Genomic DNA, 19,052 nt, shown 5'->3' with positions numbered 1-19,052 from the left:
AGTCTATCATTCTCAATATATAAAAAATTTATTTTATCTGAGACTGGATCAGTTTGCAATTGTTCGCACTTTGGTTGCCTTAGGATAAATGCCATTTCGTTGCCATTTAAATCTTGCATTGTTCTGCATCTATTCCGCTATTTTTTAATACGCTTTTATTAGCTTCACTTGTATGTATGTATGTATGTTTGTTTGTAGCTTTTTTAAGTGGTACTGAAACCTAAAATATTTGAGCGACACTGTAGGAAGGCGATTAAGTTTAAGCAGCTCACCAAAAAAGATGCGCTTAAAAGTATGCAACATCTATATAAAACTAATTTTGGTGACATTGGAATAGCATACTGAGTTGGCGTCGGCCGTTCATTAGATTCAAGTTGTATTTATAGATATACGTTGTACAGTAGATCATGCAGTAATTTATCTGGGCTCTCGACTGTTTGCTGCTGGACAAGCTTATGTAGCACTTAGTCGTTGTAGATCTTCGGACGGTATTCGAATTGAAGGACTAGACTGTTCAAAGTTGACAGGTAAAACCTCATGTACAATTGAAGCTTTAGAAGAAAAGATTCGATTATGAAGTAATAATTCGTAAAGTCGTCAATAGAACTTGGTCGCAAATAATATAACAATAAGTGAATGAAAAGTTACGAGTAGATATTAAATGCTGCCTAATTATCGATTTACTTAACCAATACTACATGTCATAGTTCATATTTTAACAAATTTGGGGTTTCTCACATCAAACTAAAAAATTAAAAATAAATATAATTTAAAAAAACTAAAAAACACGCTTTTAAAACATATCAAACTTAAAAGTGAAAAATAATTCTTTGTATAAACTAACAATAATAATGAAGGAAAAATTCCTGCATTATTGTGAGAAAAGCGTGGGGTGCTTGGTGACATATTTTTCATATATCGAGTATAAATGATTAGTCTTTTGAGCTGAGTCGTTTTAGCCATGGCCGTCTGTCTCTCTGTCCGTCCGTCCGTCTGTTTGTATATATACGAACTAGTCCCTCAGTTTTTAAGATATCGTTTTGAAATTTTGCAAACGTCATTTTCTCTTGAAGAAGCTGCTTATTTGTCGGAACTGCCGATTTCGGACCACTATAACATATAGCTGCCATACAAACTGAACGATCGGAATCAAGTTCTTGTATGGAAAACTTTCACAGTTGACAATGTGTCTTCACAAAAGTTGGCACAGGTTATTTTCTAGGGCAACAATGTAATCTTCGAAGAAATTGTTCAGATCGGCTTACTATAGCATATAGCTGCCATACAAACCGAACGATCGGAATCATTTGACGATATATCTTCACGAAATTTGGTATGAGTTATTGTTTATAGAAATATAGTAATATTGAAAGAAACTGTTCAGATCGGCTTACTATAGCATATAGCTGCCATACAAATCGAACGATCGGGATCAAGGGCTTGTATAGAAAACTTTCGGATTTGACGTGGTATCTTCACGAAATTTTACATGGATTACTGCTTAAGGTAATAATATAATCTCCGAAAAATATGTTCAGATCGGATTACTATAGCATATAGCTTCCATATAAACTGAACACATAGTTACTAAAAGAAATGCAATTGTGAAGGGTATATTAGCTTCTGTGCAGCTGAAGTTAACGGTTTTTCTTGTTTTTAAGTAAAAAAATATTTAAACGATTCTTACAAGCAAGAATTTTGAACCAATGTTTAGGAATTGAAATACATTTTTTGTAGTTATGAATTGTATTAAATTTTAACATAAAGAAATAAAAATAATTCTTTGTTCGTTCTCTGGTTCTAAGCTACCTCTCACCAATTTTCAGACAAATCGGTTCAGCCGTTCTTGAGTTATAAATAGTCTAACTAACACGACTTTCTTTCGTATATGTATACAAGTAGATATGGGAGTTGGGGTAGTATCGACTAGAGTTTACCTATTTTCCCCAAAAATCAATAAATATTACATACGACTAACATGTCACATACTAAAAAAACAATCATATAGAGTAAAGACAGCCGAATGTCCGAAAATCCTGATATTACTTATATAGGGACTAGGTCAAGTGTTCGCTCAAATTTTTCTATTTTAGGCACAGAGATACACAGCGAAGAATAAAACGCGCTCTTTAAATTTTTTTTTTTTTCAGATAACTCACATATTGGCTGATATATGCGGTAGAAAGTCAACCGGAAATTCGAAAATCTTTATATTACATAGGTATATGGGGGCTATGAGAAGTATTGGTCTGATTCAACCCATTTCTGATATACATACATACAATTGTCAGAGAAGGATTATCCTCGAATTTAATTACATATCTTACACACTTTACCGATATTTTCGATCAAAAGTCTACCACAGGTACTGGGGTCCAAATATTCGGTACCTAGAGCTTGAACAAAACTATTATACTCTATAGCAACCAGATTGTAAGAGTATAAAAATTGTGTCGATTACTAACAAGAATCGAAGATGATCTCACCCGCAAAATATAGTTTCTTACCGTACACACCTAAAAACAAATACATAGCATCTACATATGTTTAAAACTAAAGTCATTTTCAGCATTAACAGCATGTATTCTGCGCCCTCGGGTATTCTACCAGTAGTACGCCAAAATACGTGCAATCGCATATATGGTACATACGTGTAATACTAGATAGAAACAATATTCACCTACGGAACTTATAAAGTGTCATAACTAAGCAATAAATTAATATATAAACCTCTTATTTGGCATCGAGGATCGCAGGTAAGTAACTAATAAGTTTAATGTACATACATGAGATATGTAAAGCCACTAAAGCTACAACAACCAAATTTGCCTAGCTTAGGATGAAATCGGATAAATAAGCCCGCTCACTCCTCATATAACGGTTCTGTTCAAAACTGCTAAAAGCGCAATAAATCAATAGCTAAATACGCAAGAGACATTCAATTTTACTTCCAAGATGGTATATGAGGGATTTATGGAAGCCGATGTGAAAATTGAACTACAGGCGTGGCATGTTGTAAGATAATTAGGTGTTTGTGAGGTATGTTCATTAAATTTATAAGGGGTTTAGCATAGATGTCACTAACAGTACCACCAACTAACAGAAATAAAAATTTACCGATTCGAAAAACACGCGAAGTATAAATTAAAAAACGAATTCTTTCAATTTGATCGCATTAGTACATCTCATTTTATTAGAGCTTTTTATATATCGCTTAAGAGAATTTTGTGGGCGTGACATTGGTCCATTGACTTGCAATACTAAGCTCTTTAGGTGTACCAGGGACCAGAAGCATCAAGTTTCAAGATATCTCAATTTTTACTCAAGGTAAAATTTAATTTATGTACAGTCAAAACTGTTTCAATAAAAAATTCGCAACCCTGTATGTAACTCAAAAAACATAAAATTAAGTTGTGTAATTTATTAATGTTTTTATATTCATAATGAAACACTAAGTTATTTAAATTACAATTGCTACCTGATAAATGTATTTGCATACATGTTCTACATAAAATTTAAAAAGTATGTTAAGAAAAAATACATATTTTACATATTAAATCGTGTATATAAATATTTAATTTTATTATTATCAGAATTTGAAGGAATTAAACTCAAATTACATAAAAAGTCAAAATAGCCATTAAATATTTTTTGACTATTCTCAATAGTTTTGTACTAGTATGTGTACTGCGCAGAGGTGCCAATACAGTGGTTTTACATTAAAACTAGACAGAAAGATGGACGCAAAATGTTTTTTGGGTGGTGGTTTTTTTAGTGGTACATGACCCCCAAAGGTTAATAAAAAGAAAATGAATACCTGCTGATAATGCTCCTTGGGCTTGGTTATACCAATTTTGATATTACTTTGTTGCCAATGTTGAGATCTCTTCAGATGGTATGACCTTGACTTTAGTTGAAAAATGCTGTCGCTATCATCTGTATTATAAAAATACCTATGCCAATTGTGAAGAAATTATTTTATTTTGTGAATCAATACTAGATTTTTGTACACGTTTTTCCATTTATTTTGTTTGTCATTTTAAGTTTAATTATTATTTATAAAACAATAACAACACATGTGAACACGTATAGTTGCCCATAGATTAAACAATCCTTAGCCATCTTGGCATAACGTTTGCTTTTTTGAATTTTTAACTGTCATAGCATAATTAAAATTAATAGAAAATTGCAAAAAAGTTAACTGCGGTGCTGAAGCTATAATACCCTTCACGCTATATCCTACAGCTGTCAGAAATCTGTGATTGCGACGAAGGAGAAGCTTTTTTCCAAAAATTTGAAATTTCAAAAACTGAAGGACTGGATCACATATATAAAAACGAAGAGAAAGACGGACATGGTTAAATCGATTTAGCTAATCACGCTGATCATTTACATATATTTAAACTTTATAGGATACATCATGGCAAACTTAATACACCTTATTAAAAAATACTTTGACAACATGCGTACTTGTTAAGGTTGTTAATCAATTAGGAATCATTAATTTCGTATACATTCGAACGTTTGAATTTCTTGCAAAAATACTAAAACAAATAATGTTAATAAGGGCTAAGTTCGGGTGTAACAAAACATTTTACACTCTTTCAACTTGCAAGGATCAAAACCGGCTAAATACCTTCAGAAATTGACAAAACTTTATAATAAACAAGTAAGGAATAGTTAGGTTCGGGTGCAACCGAACTTTTTATACGCTTGCAACTTGCTGGAATCCAAGCCAGGGATATTCCTTAAAATATAAAACGTCAACCAGAGAATCGGAATCTAAGCAATTTTAAATATACATACATATACTATATATAACTCATACACTTAAGCTTTCGCCCAATTGTGTCCATATGGGGCTCAGGGAAGTATTGACCCGAATCAACCCATTCTTGATGCACAGCTCAATATCCTTACCAGGAAAGAATTCTCTCTCAACTTCATTTGTATATCCCATACATATCGGTCAACAGTCAACTATAGATACTAGGGTTAACATATTCGGTACCGTGGCATACTTTAATGGAATTAACAGTGCAAAGTTTTATTCTGTTGCATCAATGGCTTCCTGATTTGTGTATTGGAAAGTGAAAGAATCAAATAAAATTTAAATTTGAGCTATATGGGAAGTAGACGTCACTCTGTGGCATAGGAATGTGAGAAGAATGTCATATGATTAAAGATAAGTGTCCGGTGCCACACCCATGATCAAATATTCATACTTGCTCCCATAAAGTCATCTCATACCATTTCGGAGGTAAAATTTAATGTCTCTGGCTTAGTTAGTTATTGATCGTCGTTTGATAAGAAAAACACAATTTTGTGTTTCAAAATACACTTTATTATTCAGTATAATCTCTCTGCACATTAGTACACTTACACACACTCCAACGATCCTTCAATCTGTGGAACGCATCCATGCAGTGAGAAGCCAGAAGGTCTGCAAAATTCAACAGCCGTCGTGACCTCTTCATTTGATAAAACGCTTGCCACGCATACATTTTTTGAGTGCTGGAAACAAATAGAAGTCGCTGGGGCCAAATCTGGTGAATACGGTGGATGCGCAAACAATTCGAACTTTAATTCATGTATTTTAGCCATTGTCAAAGTGTTCTTGTGACACAGTGCATTGTCCTGATGAAAAAGGATTTTTTTCTTCTGCAGACCGGGTCTTTTTTCACGAATTTTTTCCTTCAACTCGTCCAAAAGGATGCCATAACCACAAATACGAACTCGTTTCGAAGCCGAACAATCAGGTTCACACCACTCTTTAGCCTCTTATTATGATTCAGGGTCATAGTGATAGTCTCGTGTCTCATCCATAGTGGTGAATCGACGCACAAAATCCACTTCATCCTTTTTAAAACGTTCCAAAAGTTGATGAGAAAGTCGCATTTGAATGTGTTTTTGTTCCATTGTTAGCGAATGCCCCATTGTGCACACAGTTTTCTAAAACCCAAAATTTCATTTAAAATATGGCTTATAATGCCTAATAAGATGTGGAGAGCATCTACTAAATCTCTCTCAGTCAATCGACGATCTTCCAAAACCATATCCTGGAATTTGGCTATGATTTCTAGTGTTGACGTCCTTCACGTGGATCGTCTTCAAGGTACGACCACGTTTAAATCCAGCAACTCATCTTTCTACTGTTCTAATTGTAGATGAACAATCATTATACACTTTTATCATTCGTTCGTGAATTTCTTTTGGTGCTTCACCTTCCAAAAATAATAATTTTATCACTGCACGATATTCAATTTTTTCCATTGTAAAAAAATTCTGGGACACGGCGACCCTAAATGGCTTGTAAACAAAGAATGAATTGACAGATTGAAATGAAACTTCACATACGTTCATATGAAGAGTGTACCAACAAAACAAAAAAATTTCGGCTAGTAGCAACGCCCTCTCTTATCGAACGACAAATGTTATTGAACATCCTGGTACATTAAACTTAGGACGAGGCCACGGCCACTTTTTCAAAAATTTTTGCCCACAGATGACCTTGCTACTGCGATCCCCAGGGCCAAATTATAGTTTTATATCTTAATTTAGTGCTCAGTTATTGCACTTTATACGTTTTCGGTTAATGGCATTTTGTGGGTGTGGTCCGATTACGCCAATCTACGAACTCGCAATTTTCTTTGTACTAAGGAACCCGCATACTGAGTTTCCTATTGCTACCTATCGAATTTGGTTGAAAGCAAAATAGCAGTTCTCGAGATATGGGATCTCATCCAAATGTTGGCGGCGCTACGCCCATGGTTCTTATAAAGCCCTTTCCCAAATTTTAAATTAAGAATTAATGAAAAGACTAAAGGTGATCATTTTTTGGTCCTTAAGTATGGCAATTCATGGAAGATTCCGGAAATCAAAACTTGGAAAGATTTTTTGGTTGGAAGTCGAAATTTATTAATATTCTATGAGCAAATATGAGTATCAAGGTAGACTATATTCACAATCATCTGGATAAATTTTCGGATAATTGAGAAAATTATAGAGAGAGAGGGGGTTTACATTAAAATATAAAGGGATGAAATATATCACGGTTGACTAAATTGTCCCATTATAGCATATTAATGCTGATGTATGCAATGTATCCTAAGTTTTAAAAACAAAACTCATATTATAAATATATCCGTCATCTTCTTTCATGTTTCTTGATTTTCGTTATGAAAAATTTAAATAATGTTTTTAAAATAAACGAGGGCAAATCCTACAAAATCATAAATAGTGTCTTGTGTTGAGATCACAAATATATCCAGTATAGATCTTATACTTAAAGCAACGAAACCACTAGACCACCGTTATACATCTAACAGATTGTCCAACATTTTCAGGAAAACAGTTAGTCACAGGCACTGTGACACAAGTATCTCTTTCTAACTTATTAAATAAATCAGGTACTAAACTAATTATTTTACAAGTACATTATCACACTTCAAGATAGATGTTTAAATTGCAGATAAATTAATTTAAAAATTATATTAGAATGTGTTACACAATTTTCTTAAGTTAGGGTTATTTAGTTCTAGTAGGACGTATTCTAATGATGAGCAGTTTTCTATTAGATGTTGAATTGGGCGGAGTGGTGTTGATTTTTTCCAATATGCGGTTGTATATTAATCTGCTTTGATATATAATGCACTATCTGCTGGTTATAGTTGTAGGAAAGATAGGAGGACATCGATAGGGATATGTGTTTTTGTAGCAGTGCCAATATCCTGTCCAGTATTCTTTTTCGGCTTCTCGACAATATTTTCTGTTTTTCTACATTGGCGATAAGGAAATTTCTGATTTGGTAAATCGTTTGGACGGCAAAATTTATTTAATTATTTAGTAATGTTAATTTATTATTATCGGTGAGAAAAAATCTTCGATTTATTACTAAAAATATATTTAAAAAACTCTTGTTAAAATTTGAGTAATCGGTTTAGTAGTTTTCGAGTAGTGTTGGTCACGGAAAACACCATTGTGGGTGAAACGCGTTAAAAGTTTGGAATGCACTTCCAAGCGCTCTGGGTGATTGTCTGTCTGTCCGCCCTTCTGTCCGCTCGATTTCGACTAAATTTAGTATGCGGTATTTTTTTGATATTCTTATGTCACAGTGCGAAATCGGATAACAACCACGCCTACTTCCCATATAACACAGTTTTAAATTCCATTTGATTCTTTCATTTTCCAGTGTACAAATCAAGAATTAATATAACGGGATAAAAAATTGCACTAATAATTCCTTTAAAGTATGTCACCCTACGACCAGTATTTTTATTGCAAATCCAACCAGAACCAGATTTTTTAGGAATGGGTAAGGGATAATATTTGTCATAATGCATTTCAGTTTTAAGAAAGTCAGTTGCGAATGCTAGTACTTCATTTTTTATTGTTGGGCTATCATCAGCGTTCTGTTGTACTGTGCGATTATTCAAGAGTTGGGTTAAAAGAATGCGTGTATTGAGGAGAGAGGATAGATTACACTGTGGAACATTTTTGGGATTATTGTCTAGGGGGTGAGAAATTCCAAGTCAGGGTGATGGTACTAGGTCAGTATAGTAAAACCCTCAAAGGGTTTGGCGTTCGTATGTGTCAGTTTTTTTTATGACCTTTTACATTTTTTCCTTATCTTGATGGTTTTTTCGCTTAGTTGTAACATTTAGGCAAAAACGTACTTTAACATAACTCGCGAACCACTATTATCTATTTTTCCAATCCATTAGACGGTTATAGCAGCTTTTACACACTATATTTGGTACCCAATTTTCGTTCACTATAACATAAGAAAAAACTTAGAAAGTCATAAAAAAAACTGACACATACGACCGCCAAACCCTTTGAGGGTTTTACTATACGGACCTAGTACCATCACCCTGACTTGGAATTTCTCACCTCCCAGATTAGCTGTTGTACTGTGTTACTGTTATTATGTGGAATGAGAGATTTGAAGTGGCTGTTTATTCTGTTTGATTGTTTAGTTTTGTGCCATAATTTATTTGCTGTTAAGAGTTAATTATGCTTTATTTACATTTCAAAAATATGGAATCTGATGGAAGCAAAATTGTAAGTAAAATTAAAATATGTATTAAAAGTGTAAATGAAATAAAAACAGTGCCAAATATTTGTTTTAGTCCAAACCGAGGCGTGTACGCAAAGCACCGTACAGGAAATGGAGCAATGGGGAGCAAGAGAAATTAATTATTGTAGTATTCACAGTTTATGGGAAATTTCATACGTGGCAACTTTGCCCGATATTTGACATTTAAACTGTGAGCGCACAAAGTTAGTTTTATAGCAATTTAATTTTTAATTCTTGAATAAAAATGTCTCATTTAAATGGAAAGCAAAATATATTGAACGCACTCAGCTACAAATGTATACTGGACATAACAGCTAATGATTCTAGTATGTACTTATTACATAAAATTACCTACTGAAGTCATTTTTTACAATTTTGTTAAAGGCAGTGACGAAAAGGATGACGATATCCTAATAAATTTTGCCATTGATGCAGCGCTTATTATAGCTAATCGGAGAAGTACCCATTTGGGTATACCAAAATCTTCGCAATGGGTCAATAATGTTCATCCCAGATTTGATAGTTGCCGCATGCGACAAATGTTGCGAATAGAAATCTTTGAGTTCAACTATATATTATCCTTAATCAAGCAGGACCCTGTTTTCCAAAACAAAAATTGTGTTCCACAATTACCAATCGATCTTCAACTAAAGATAACACTTTTTCGTCTGGGATCAAGTGGAGAGAGTGCCTCTATTAGAAAGATTGCAACATTGTTCGGAATGAGCGATGGCGGAACAGTTACCAAAGTGACAGAGCGGGTTATCACCGCATTGATTAATTTAAAATCTACATTTTTATGTTGGCCATCTAGAGAAGAAAGGCGAAAGATTGCCACAAAAACAATGGAAGAGCTTCCAGGATGTATTGGCTATGTTGCCTGTACTGAAATCAGAGGCTCCTTCAAAAGATCACGAACTATACTTCTCTCGCAAAAAACAGTATGCCTTAAAAATGCAAGCAGTATGTGACTATTCACTAAGAATTAGACAAGAGACAATAGGATACTGAGGAAGCGTGCATGATGCTAAAATTTTTGCCGAATCTGCAATAGGTAAAAACCCACAAAATTATTTTTCTCATCGGGAATGGATTGCTGGCGATTCGGCATATCCGCTAAGCCAACATCTTATTACACCTTTTCGACAAAACAGTACTGAGCAGTCAAAAGAAATGAGACATACATTCAATCAATATTTCTCTAAATATAGAGTACGTATAGAAAATTGTTTTGGGAAATTAAAAGAAAAATTTTGCAGTTTAAAAGAACTACGGTTCTGATTAACGAACGAAACTAATTATAAAAATTGTTGTTGATGGATTTCGGCATGTTGTATCCTTCACAACATGTTGCTACAATTTAACTTAAACGAAAATTCTAGTTTAGAAAGTCAAGAAGAAACAGACTTCACACAAGAAATTTATGAACATGACGACCTAAGAAAAGCTCTATCACATTTTGTAAACAATATACATAGATATAATTATTTAATTTTATGTAGTATATATGTATAGTTTTATTTTTTAATTCCTCCATTGCTATTCGTTCCTACATTTCAAGCTCTCTTAAAGCCAATTTTCCTTCATTTCAATTTCTAGTATTCTTATTCTCTCTTCTGAATTGCATTTTTCTTTTTCAAATAAAAACTTTTGGTATTGTAAATCAAATTCTTTTTCTTTTAAAGATAGCTCCCTATCTTTCATTTTTGATTCTATCTCCAATTTTTGTTGCTTCACCTTAATTAAACCTGTGTGCATAGTAAGCACATCGGCAACACCTGTCCGCGAATAAACACCTTTCCGATTTATTGTGTTGCATGTAGATTCTGGACCGACTTCTTGAAAAATATCTTTAGGTGTGGTAGCTACATTTGCACTGCTTCCGGCGACGAAATCGTCTGTGGTGGACGTATAGTTGTTCTCTAAGGCTTCTGTATCCAAAACCAATGCATTGGATTGAAACTCTTTATAGCCAAATATATCTTCCAAATCGTAGAATAAAGGACAAGTTCTCAAAATTATACCTAAAAATATAATTTATTATAATTTTATACCAAACAATTATTATATTATTTTCAAATTACTTTCTGTTGATTCGCCGTCTTCCATGGCACCTGCTTCCGTCGAATTCTGCCAAGCTCGTGCCTTTGTATACCATTGGCGCAAGTGCCTTGCCTTTAGCCTCACTAAAGACCAATCCAACCGCAGATTTTGTGTTTCTAAAAATTGTTTGTAATACACCTGTGCTGTCGGCTTTTCAATCGGACGGTTGTCTCGCATGTAGGTTATTAATTTCTGTTGCTCCTCATTGCTCCATTTCCTGTACGCTGCTTTGCGTACACGTTTTGGTTTGGTCTAAAACATATATCTGGCATTGTTTTATTTACATTTACACTTTTATTACATATTTTAATTTTACTTACAATTTTGCTTCCTTCAGATTCCATTTTCAAATGTAAATAAAGTCAGCTGATAATAGATGTCTGTAACAAGCTCAACACAGTGGAAATGGTGCTGAAATTGTTTTTCACGTAAAACAAAAACAAAATAGATACCACGTCGGTAAATATGGGAATATTGCCACTTGGGAAATTTAACATGCTAGATAACATTTAACTGTGAACAGCCGACAGCGTAGGTATATTATATGACATTTTTAGAGACACAAAATCTGGGGTTGGATTGGACTTAAGTGAGGCTAAAGGCAAGGCACGAGCTTGGCAGAATTCGACGGGAACAGGTGCCATGCAAGACGGCGAATTAACAGAAAGTAATTTGAATATAAATTGTTTGCTTAAAATTATAATAAATTATATAATTTTGAGAACTTGTCCTTATTTCTATTATTTGGAAGACATATTTGGCTACAAAGAGTTTCAATCTAATGCATTTGTTTTGGATGCAGAAGTCTCAGATGTAAATTCTCAAAGCCCTACGCTGAATGTAGTAGATGTGTGTTCTGAAAGCAACTCGACGTCCACCACAGATCATTTCGACGCCGGAAGCAGTTCAACGACCACTGCAAATGTAGCTACCGAACCTGAAGTTGAAGATATTTTTCAAGAAGTCGGTTTGTCACCAGAATCTACATGTAACACAATAAATCGTCGCAAGGGTATTTATTCGCGGACGGGTCTTGCCGATGTGCTTGGTATGCATTCAGATTTAGTTGAGGTGAAGCAGCAAAATTTAGAAATAGAAACAAAAATGAAAGATAGAGAGCTAGCTTTAAATGAAAAAAAATCGATTGCAATACGAAAAATTTTTGTTTGAAAAAGAAAAAGGCAATTCTGAAGAGAGAATAAGAATACTAGAAATTGAAATGAAAGAAAAAGTGGCTTTAAGAGAGCTTGAAATGAAGGAACGATTAGCAATGGAAGAATTAAAAATGAAAACATAAAACTATACATATATACTATATAAATTATTACTTAATATTTATTGTTTACAAAATGTGACAGGGCTTTCCTTAGGCCGTTGTGTTCATAAATTTCTTGTGGGAAATCTGTTTCTTCTTGACCTTCCAAACTACAATTTTCGTTTAAGTTAAATTATAGTAACATGTTGTGAAGGATACAACATGCCAAAAACCATCTACAACAATTTTTATAATTACTTTCATTTATTAATTAGAACCGTAGTTCTTTTAAACTTTAAAATTTTTCTTTTAATTTTCCACAAACAATTTTCTATATTTATACTACTTTATATTTGGATAAGTATTGATTGAATGTATCTCTCATTTCTCTTGACTGCTCCGTGCTGTTTTGTCGAAAAGGTGTAATAAGATGTTGGCTTAGTGGATATGCCGAATCCCCAGCAATCCAAAAAATATTTTTGTGCGATTTTACTTATTGCAGATTCGGCAAAAACTTTAGGGTCATGGGCGGTTGCTCGGTATCCTATTTTCGCTTGTCTAATTTTTAGTGAAAAGTTACATACTACTTCCATTTTTATAGCATACTGTATTTTACGAGAAAAGTATAGTTCGTGATCTTTTGAAGGAGACTCTGCTAATCTGATTTCAGTACCGTCAACATAGCCAATGCATCCGGGAAGCTCTTCTATTGTTTTTGTGGCAATATTGCGCCCTTCTTTTCTACATTTAAATTAATTAACGCGGTGATAACCCGCTCTGTCACTTTGGTAATTATTCCGTTAAGTGTAGTTAGTCTTTTTAAGTTACTAGACTCGACAGGCACATAGTGCCGCTAAAAAAACATAAATAATTTTAAGATAATAAAAAAGGCACTTAGTGCCGACCTAATAAAATTAATTAATAAATAAACCTCCGTCTCGTTAATTGGCGCCTGAGCAGGGACCGTGAAGAAAAAAATAATAATATTTTTTATACTTGCGGACGAAACCTAAATAACATTTCGTACTCGGCCCCTTAGTACCTTTCGGAAAAAGGACGGGCAGTATCAACCCAGCCGAACGAAAAGCATAAGCTAAATACAAATATATCGAACGGAAAGTGCGTGACGGGGAAATTTAGAATAAATTAAACAAGTGTAAAATAATACAACTATAAGAGGAAAGATTTAAATTAATTCATCAAATACAACCAATATAACAAATACAACTACTAGAGGAAAGATTTAAACTAATTCATCAAATACAACAAATACAACTACAAGAGGAGAAATCTAAATTAATCACACAAAGGAGGATCAACACAGGAAAATGCAAATGATATTTATGTAAGTTTGATATTAAAATTATTAGTAAGTAAGGTTATGTGAAAGGAAATAATTATTGTTATAACAAAAGAAAAGTTAACACTGTAAAAAAAAAAAAAATTAATTTAAATAATCATAAACAAGTGAACAAAATGGCGCAAGAAGAACAGATAGCAGAGACCCTTTCGAGGTTAAATTTTCAGGCAAATAATAACAGTTCAGGTACCTCCTCCTTACCCTCTGTTTTTACTGCTAACCAGAGAAGAGAGCTTTCAAACTTAATAACAGAAACAGTTACCGCCCTACTACACCCTAGAGTAGTAGAAGAAGAGGAGCATAGAGTGGACTTCAGTAGGCATACCGAGTCATTAGACCGAATACCAGATGTAGTGAAGTGTTTGAGGGAATTTTCTGGAAGATGAGGAGAGTTTAGCTCGTGGAGGAAATCCGTAGATAGGATACTGTTGATGCATGGTCAAAACAGGGATTCACCAAAGTATTATTCAATTCTTCACACAATCAGACACAAAATTACAGGCGAGGCCGACACGGCACTCGAGTCATATCGGACTCCATTGAATTGGAGTAAGATCAAGAAGTGCCTAATGCTTCATTACTCGGATAAAAGAGACGTTAGTACCTTAGAGTACCAAATGACAACTCTTGTCCAACAGGGTAGAACACTAGAGGAATTATGCCACGAGGTCTACAGGTGTCTCTTTCTTATACTAGATAAGATTGATTGTCTGGAGCTAGGAGAGGAAGCCATGACTGCTATGGCTAATACCTATAGAGAAAAGGCACTATACACCTTCGTTAGGGGTCTCAATGGGCAACTGCCAAGTTTACTCAGTGTGAGGGAACCAATCAGCTTGCCACAAGCCCTTCACATATGCCTTAAACTGGACAATATGAACTATCGGACAAGCCATGCCAACAACATTTCCCGTATGATGAGTAATCAAAAACAGACAAACCACTCCCAACAACGAATATACCCCGCTAAGACGCAAGGACGATCGTTTTACCCAGAGCTTGCCAATTTTGGGCAAGGATCCTTCCCTAGACCTCCACAAAGGTATGGTCTAAACCTTCCCCTACAATATGGATGGAATGTCGTACTACAACCCGTTTCAAATCCGACTCCACAATATCGACAATACGGCACATCACAAGCAAATCGATACGTCACATCGTACAATACGCCTTACGGAAATTCTCAACAGGGTTACAGACCACAACTACCACCCAAACCCCCAGTCCCAATGGACGTTGACAAGTCCATACAAACCAAACAGGTTAATTATCAGAATAGGCCACAACCCCAAGGACTTCATAATCCGGGGCAACGAAATTCAAACAATGGACAATCCCAACCATTTCATAAACGCCCACCCTCGCTAACTTTACAACAGCCCAATAAAATTCAACGACTCTATAATACAGAAGCTGTGGATCCTACTGCAGCATCCAACTCAAACGAGACTATTGAAAATGTTGAGGGATATTACTACGAAGACCCGCAATACCTTAGCTACGAACAAGAAGCGGCACATTCTGAAAACGAACAAACAGACTATGCTACCGATAACATTAATTTTTTAGATTAAAGCCTTCTTCGTTGCCATATTTTTCTTACAGGATGAGGAATGGTAACGAATTGAAATTCTTGTTAGATACAGGTTCGAACAAAATTATATTAACCCGACTTACATACGAAATCCTATTCCAAATCAACCCTTTTATGCAGATTCAGTTGGAGGACCCGTCAAAATAAGTCATCACGCAAATATCGATATCTTCAAAAATGAAATAGGACAAATTAAATTTCATATCATGCCAAACCTAAAACTTTTGATGCAATTATAGGTAACGACACATTGAAAGATTTAAATGCAGTAATTTTTACAAACGAAAATTATTTCACTCTACTTAACAAATACAAATATCCCATCCAACAGCTTCCAATAAACTCAATTACACATACAACCCTACGGACTAATCACTTGAATCCTGAAGATAATGAAAAACTAAAGCAACTTATAAGTTCATTCCAACCCTATTCGCCGAACCCGACAAGAAATTGACTTTCGTCACTAATGTCAAAGCAGAAATTAGAACAAGAAATGAAAGGCCCATTTACTCAAAAACTTACCCATATCATATGCCTCTGAAAAAGAAGATTGACCAACAAATTGCTGAATTGTTGAATGATGGCATCATTCGTCCATCGAAATCCCCATACAATTCCCCTGTATGGGTAGTACCAAAGAAACAGGATGCTTCGGGACAGAGAAAATATCGGATGGTAATTTATTATCGTAAGTTCAACGAAGAAACCATCCCAGATAAATATCCCATTCCGGATATTACCACCATTCAGTCCAACCTAGGGAAAAATAAATTTTTTTCCACCATTGACCTCAAAAGTGGTTTCCACCAGATTGCACTAAATGAGGCTGTCATTGAGAAGACCGCCTTCTCGGTTACAAATGGAAAATTTGAGTTTACGCGACTTCCATTTGGCCTAAGGAACGCACCCGCTATTTTTCAGCGCACTTTAGATGACGTCCTTAGAGAACATATTGGCATTCGCTGCTACATCTACATAGACGATATTATAATCTTTAGTAAAACTAAAAAAGAGCATTTCGATAATCTGAAGATTATTTTCAATACGTTGGAAGAAGCTCGATTAAAGAAGAAATAGAGTTTCTAGGTATCATTGTCGATCAAAATGGTATTGGCACCACACCAAAAAAAGTGGAGGCAATAACAAATTTCCCGCTTCCCAGGAACGTTCATGGCTTACGCTCCTTTTTGGGAATGACTGGACATTATCGCAAGTTCATAAGAGCCTATGCTCAAATCGCAAAACCACTCACTGAAATATTGAGAGGGGAACTGGGAAGAATTTCCAAACATCAGTCTAAAAAGACCAATCTGAATTTGACAACTGAACAGGTGGAAGCTGTCAACCAACTAAAAATGTGCCTCACATCCGAAGATGTTATACTCCATTATCCCAATTTTGAGAAAGTATTCGAGCTTACCACTGACGCCTCCGATTACGCTTTCGGAACAGTACTCTCACAAGAAGGTAGACCAATATGCTTCCTTTCAAGAACGCGAAGCAGAGCGGAGGAGAACTTTGCAACAAGCGAGAAAAAAATGCTAGCGATAAATTGAGCTTTACAGTCCCTTAGATGCTTCCTTTACGGATCAAAAAAGGTCAAAATATACTCCGATCACCAACCCTTAACTTTCGCTATAAGCAATAAAAACACAAACACCAAAATGAAGAGATGGAAAGCTCAGCTAGAGGAATACAACCACGATCTAATTTACAAACCCGGCTGTTCAAATGTAGTTGCAGATTTCCTTTCACGACCACCAATTTCAAACGTTAACTCACTTGCAGTTCATGGCAATGATAGTTCACCGGAAAATCTGATATACTCAGTTGAAACCCCAGTAAATGTCTTTAAAAACCAACTTTTTATCTCTGAAGGACCGGAATCTTCATATAAATTCCAAATAATTTGTCCAATGTACCATAGACATCTTATCACAGAAAAAATTCTTTCCGAGGAGTAACTGAATTCACTTTTAAAAAAAACATCTAAATCCTTCAATAATAAATGGCATTAAAACAACAGAAACGATTATGCTAAAAATTCAAGCCATTTACCCTCTACATTTCGCTAATTACAAAATACGATTCACACAACTAGCTGTCGAAGATATTACAAATACGGACGATCAAGACAGAATTATTATCGAAGAACATAACCGTGCCCATAGAAACGAAAAAGAAAATAAATTACAGATTTTGGAAAAATATTATTTTCCCGCGATGGCGAAGAAAATTAGGAAAATAATTAAGTTGTGCAGAATATGTAAAGAGAACAAATATGACCGACATCCAAACAATCCAAAACTCGGCGCTACACCTCTACCAGAGTACGCAGGACATACCATTCATATAGACATTTTTTCGACAGGCAATCATAAAGTACTTACTTCTATTGACAAAAAATTACGTACGCAGGACATACCATTCATATAGACATTTTTTCGACAGGCAAGCATAAAGTACTTACTTCTATTGACAAATTTTCAAAACTAGCTGTAATAAAAAATATAGACGGAAAAAGTATCGAAAACATAAAAAAACCATTAAGAGACATAATATTTTTACTTCCAGGATACCAAATGCATGGTTTTGACAACGAAAAGAAGACATTTAGTTCACAACCAATAAAATTCATGCTAGAAAATGGAATTTAACATACAAATTTTCACTGCACCACCATACAAAAAGCAGAAGTGAACGGACAAATAGAAAGATTCCACTCGACATTATCCGAAATAATAAGATAAACCTTAGACAAGAATACCCAGACAAAAACTTTGAGGACCTTTTGCAATGGTCTGTAAACGAATACAATCATACTATCCACTCCGTTACAGGAAAAAAACGTGTTGACATATTTTTTGGCAGACCCTGTCCATCCAATCGCGAAAATCGGGAAGAGACTAGAACAAAAACTCTCGAAAAACTTAAAAAAGCACAAGAACGGGACCTACAATACCATAATAGAAATAAGAAGGACACTATAGACTACAGGCCAGGACAGAAAGTTTTCGTTAGACAAAATAAAAGACTAGGTACCAAACTTTCCAAACGATACAAAGAAGAAATTGTAAAAGAAAATAGGAACTCCACAATATTAACAGAATCAGGGAAAATAGTTCACAAGGACCGCATACGAAACTAACTCAGAACATTTTTATTATTTTTAGATCTCTCTTTTTCCTGAACTTTATTTTAAGCGATGGTTCGGTTGAGGTGTTAGATTACACTCAGTCAGAAATCGTTATGATGGAGGAAGGAATTGGCAAAATTCAAACAGGAACATACCGGATTATCCACATGACAAACATAACAGAATACTCTACAATATTACGGGAACTGAACAGAAACTTTATACGAAACATTCCAGCTAACAACCCTCTTTACCCATTTGTAACAGACGAAATCAGTAACATCAACATAACAATTAATAACATTTTACCTAAATACAAAAATAAAAGACCACTAGACTACATAGGATCAGCCTGGAAATGAATAGCTGGCAACCCGGACCATGACGATTTGGTAGCCATCAACAGCAAATTTAAAGAAGTAATCGAGAATGACAACCAACAATTAATAATCAACAAAAGCATTTTAGAAAGAATAAACAATATAACAGAAATTAGCAACTCAATAATAAAGTCTCTATGAA

General features: G+C 34.7%; 2 protein-coding genes across 2 annotated transcripts in view; both read right to left on the bottom strand.

The window, feature by feature from the left end:
• LOC120780383 overlaps positions 1-19,052 on the bottom strand; it is a 374,181-nt gene that overhangs the window by 138,167 nt on the left and 216,962 nt on the right. The gene's annotated exons all lie outside the window — the stretch shown is intronic.
• LOC120780318 lies at positions 10,637-11,526 on the bottom strand. The gene is made up of 3 exons (XM_040112611.1): positions 11,503-11,526; positions 11,164-11,434; positions 10,637-11,103 (listed from the first exon to the last, which is right to left on the bottom strand). Exons 1-3 carry the CDS (start codon positions 11,524-11,526, stop codon positions 10,646-10,648), a joined length of 753 nt encoding a protein of 250 aa, XP_039968545.1. The 3' UTR covers positions 10,637-10,645.

The sequence above is a fragment of the Bactrocera tryoni genome, unplaced genomic scaffold (assembly GCF_016617805.1).
Source record: "Bactrocera tryoni isolate S06 unplaced genomic scaffold, CSIRO_BtryS06_freeze2 scaffold_25, whole genome shotgun sequence".
In the NCBI taxonomy this organism is placed as follows: Eukaryota; Metazoa; Arthropoda; class Insecta; order Diptera; family Tephritidae; genus Bactrocera; species Bactrocera tryoni.
Note: the sequence above shows the minus strand (reverse complement) of the source record. Positions and strands in the feature narration are given on the sequence as shown.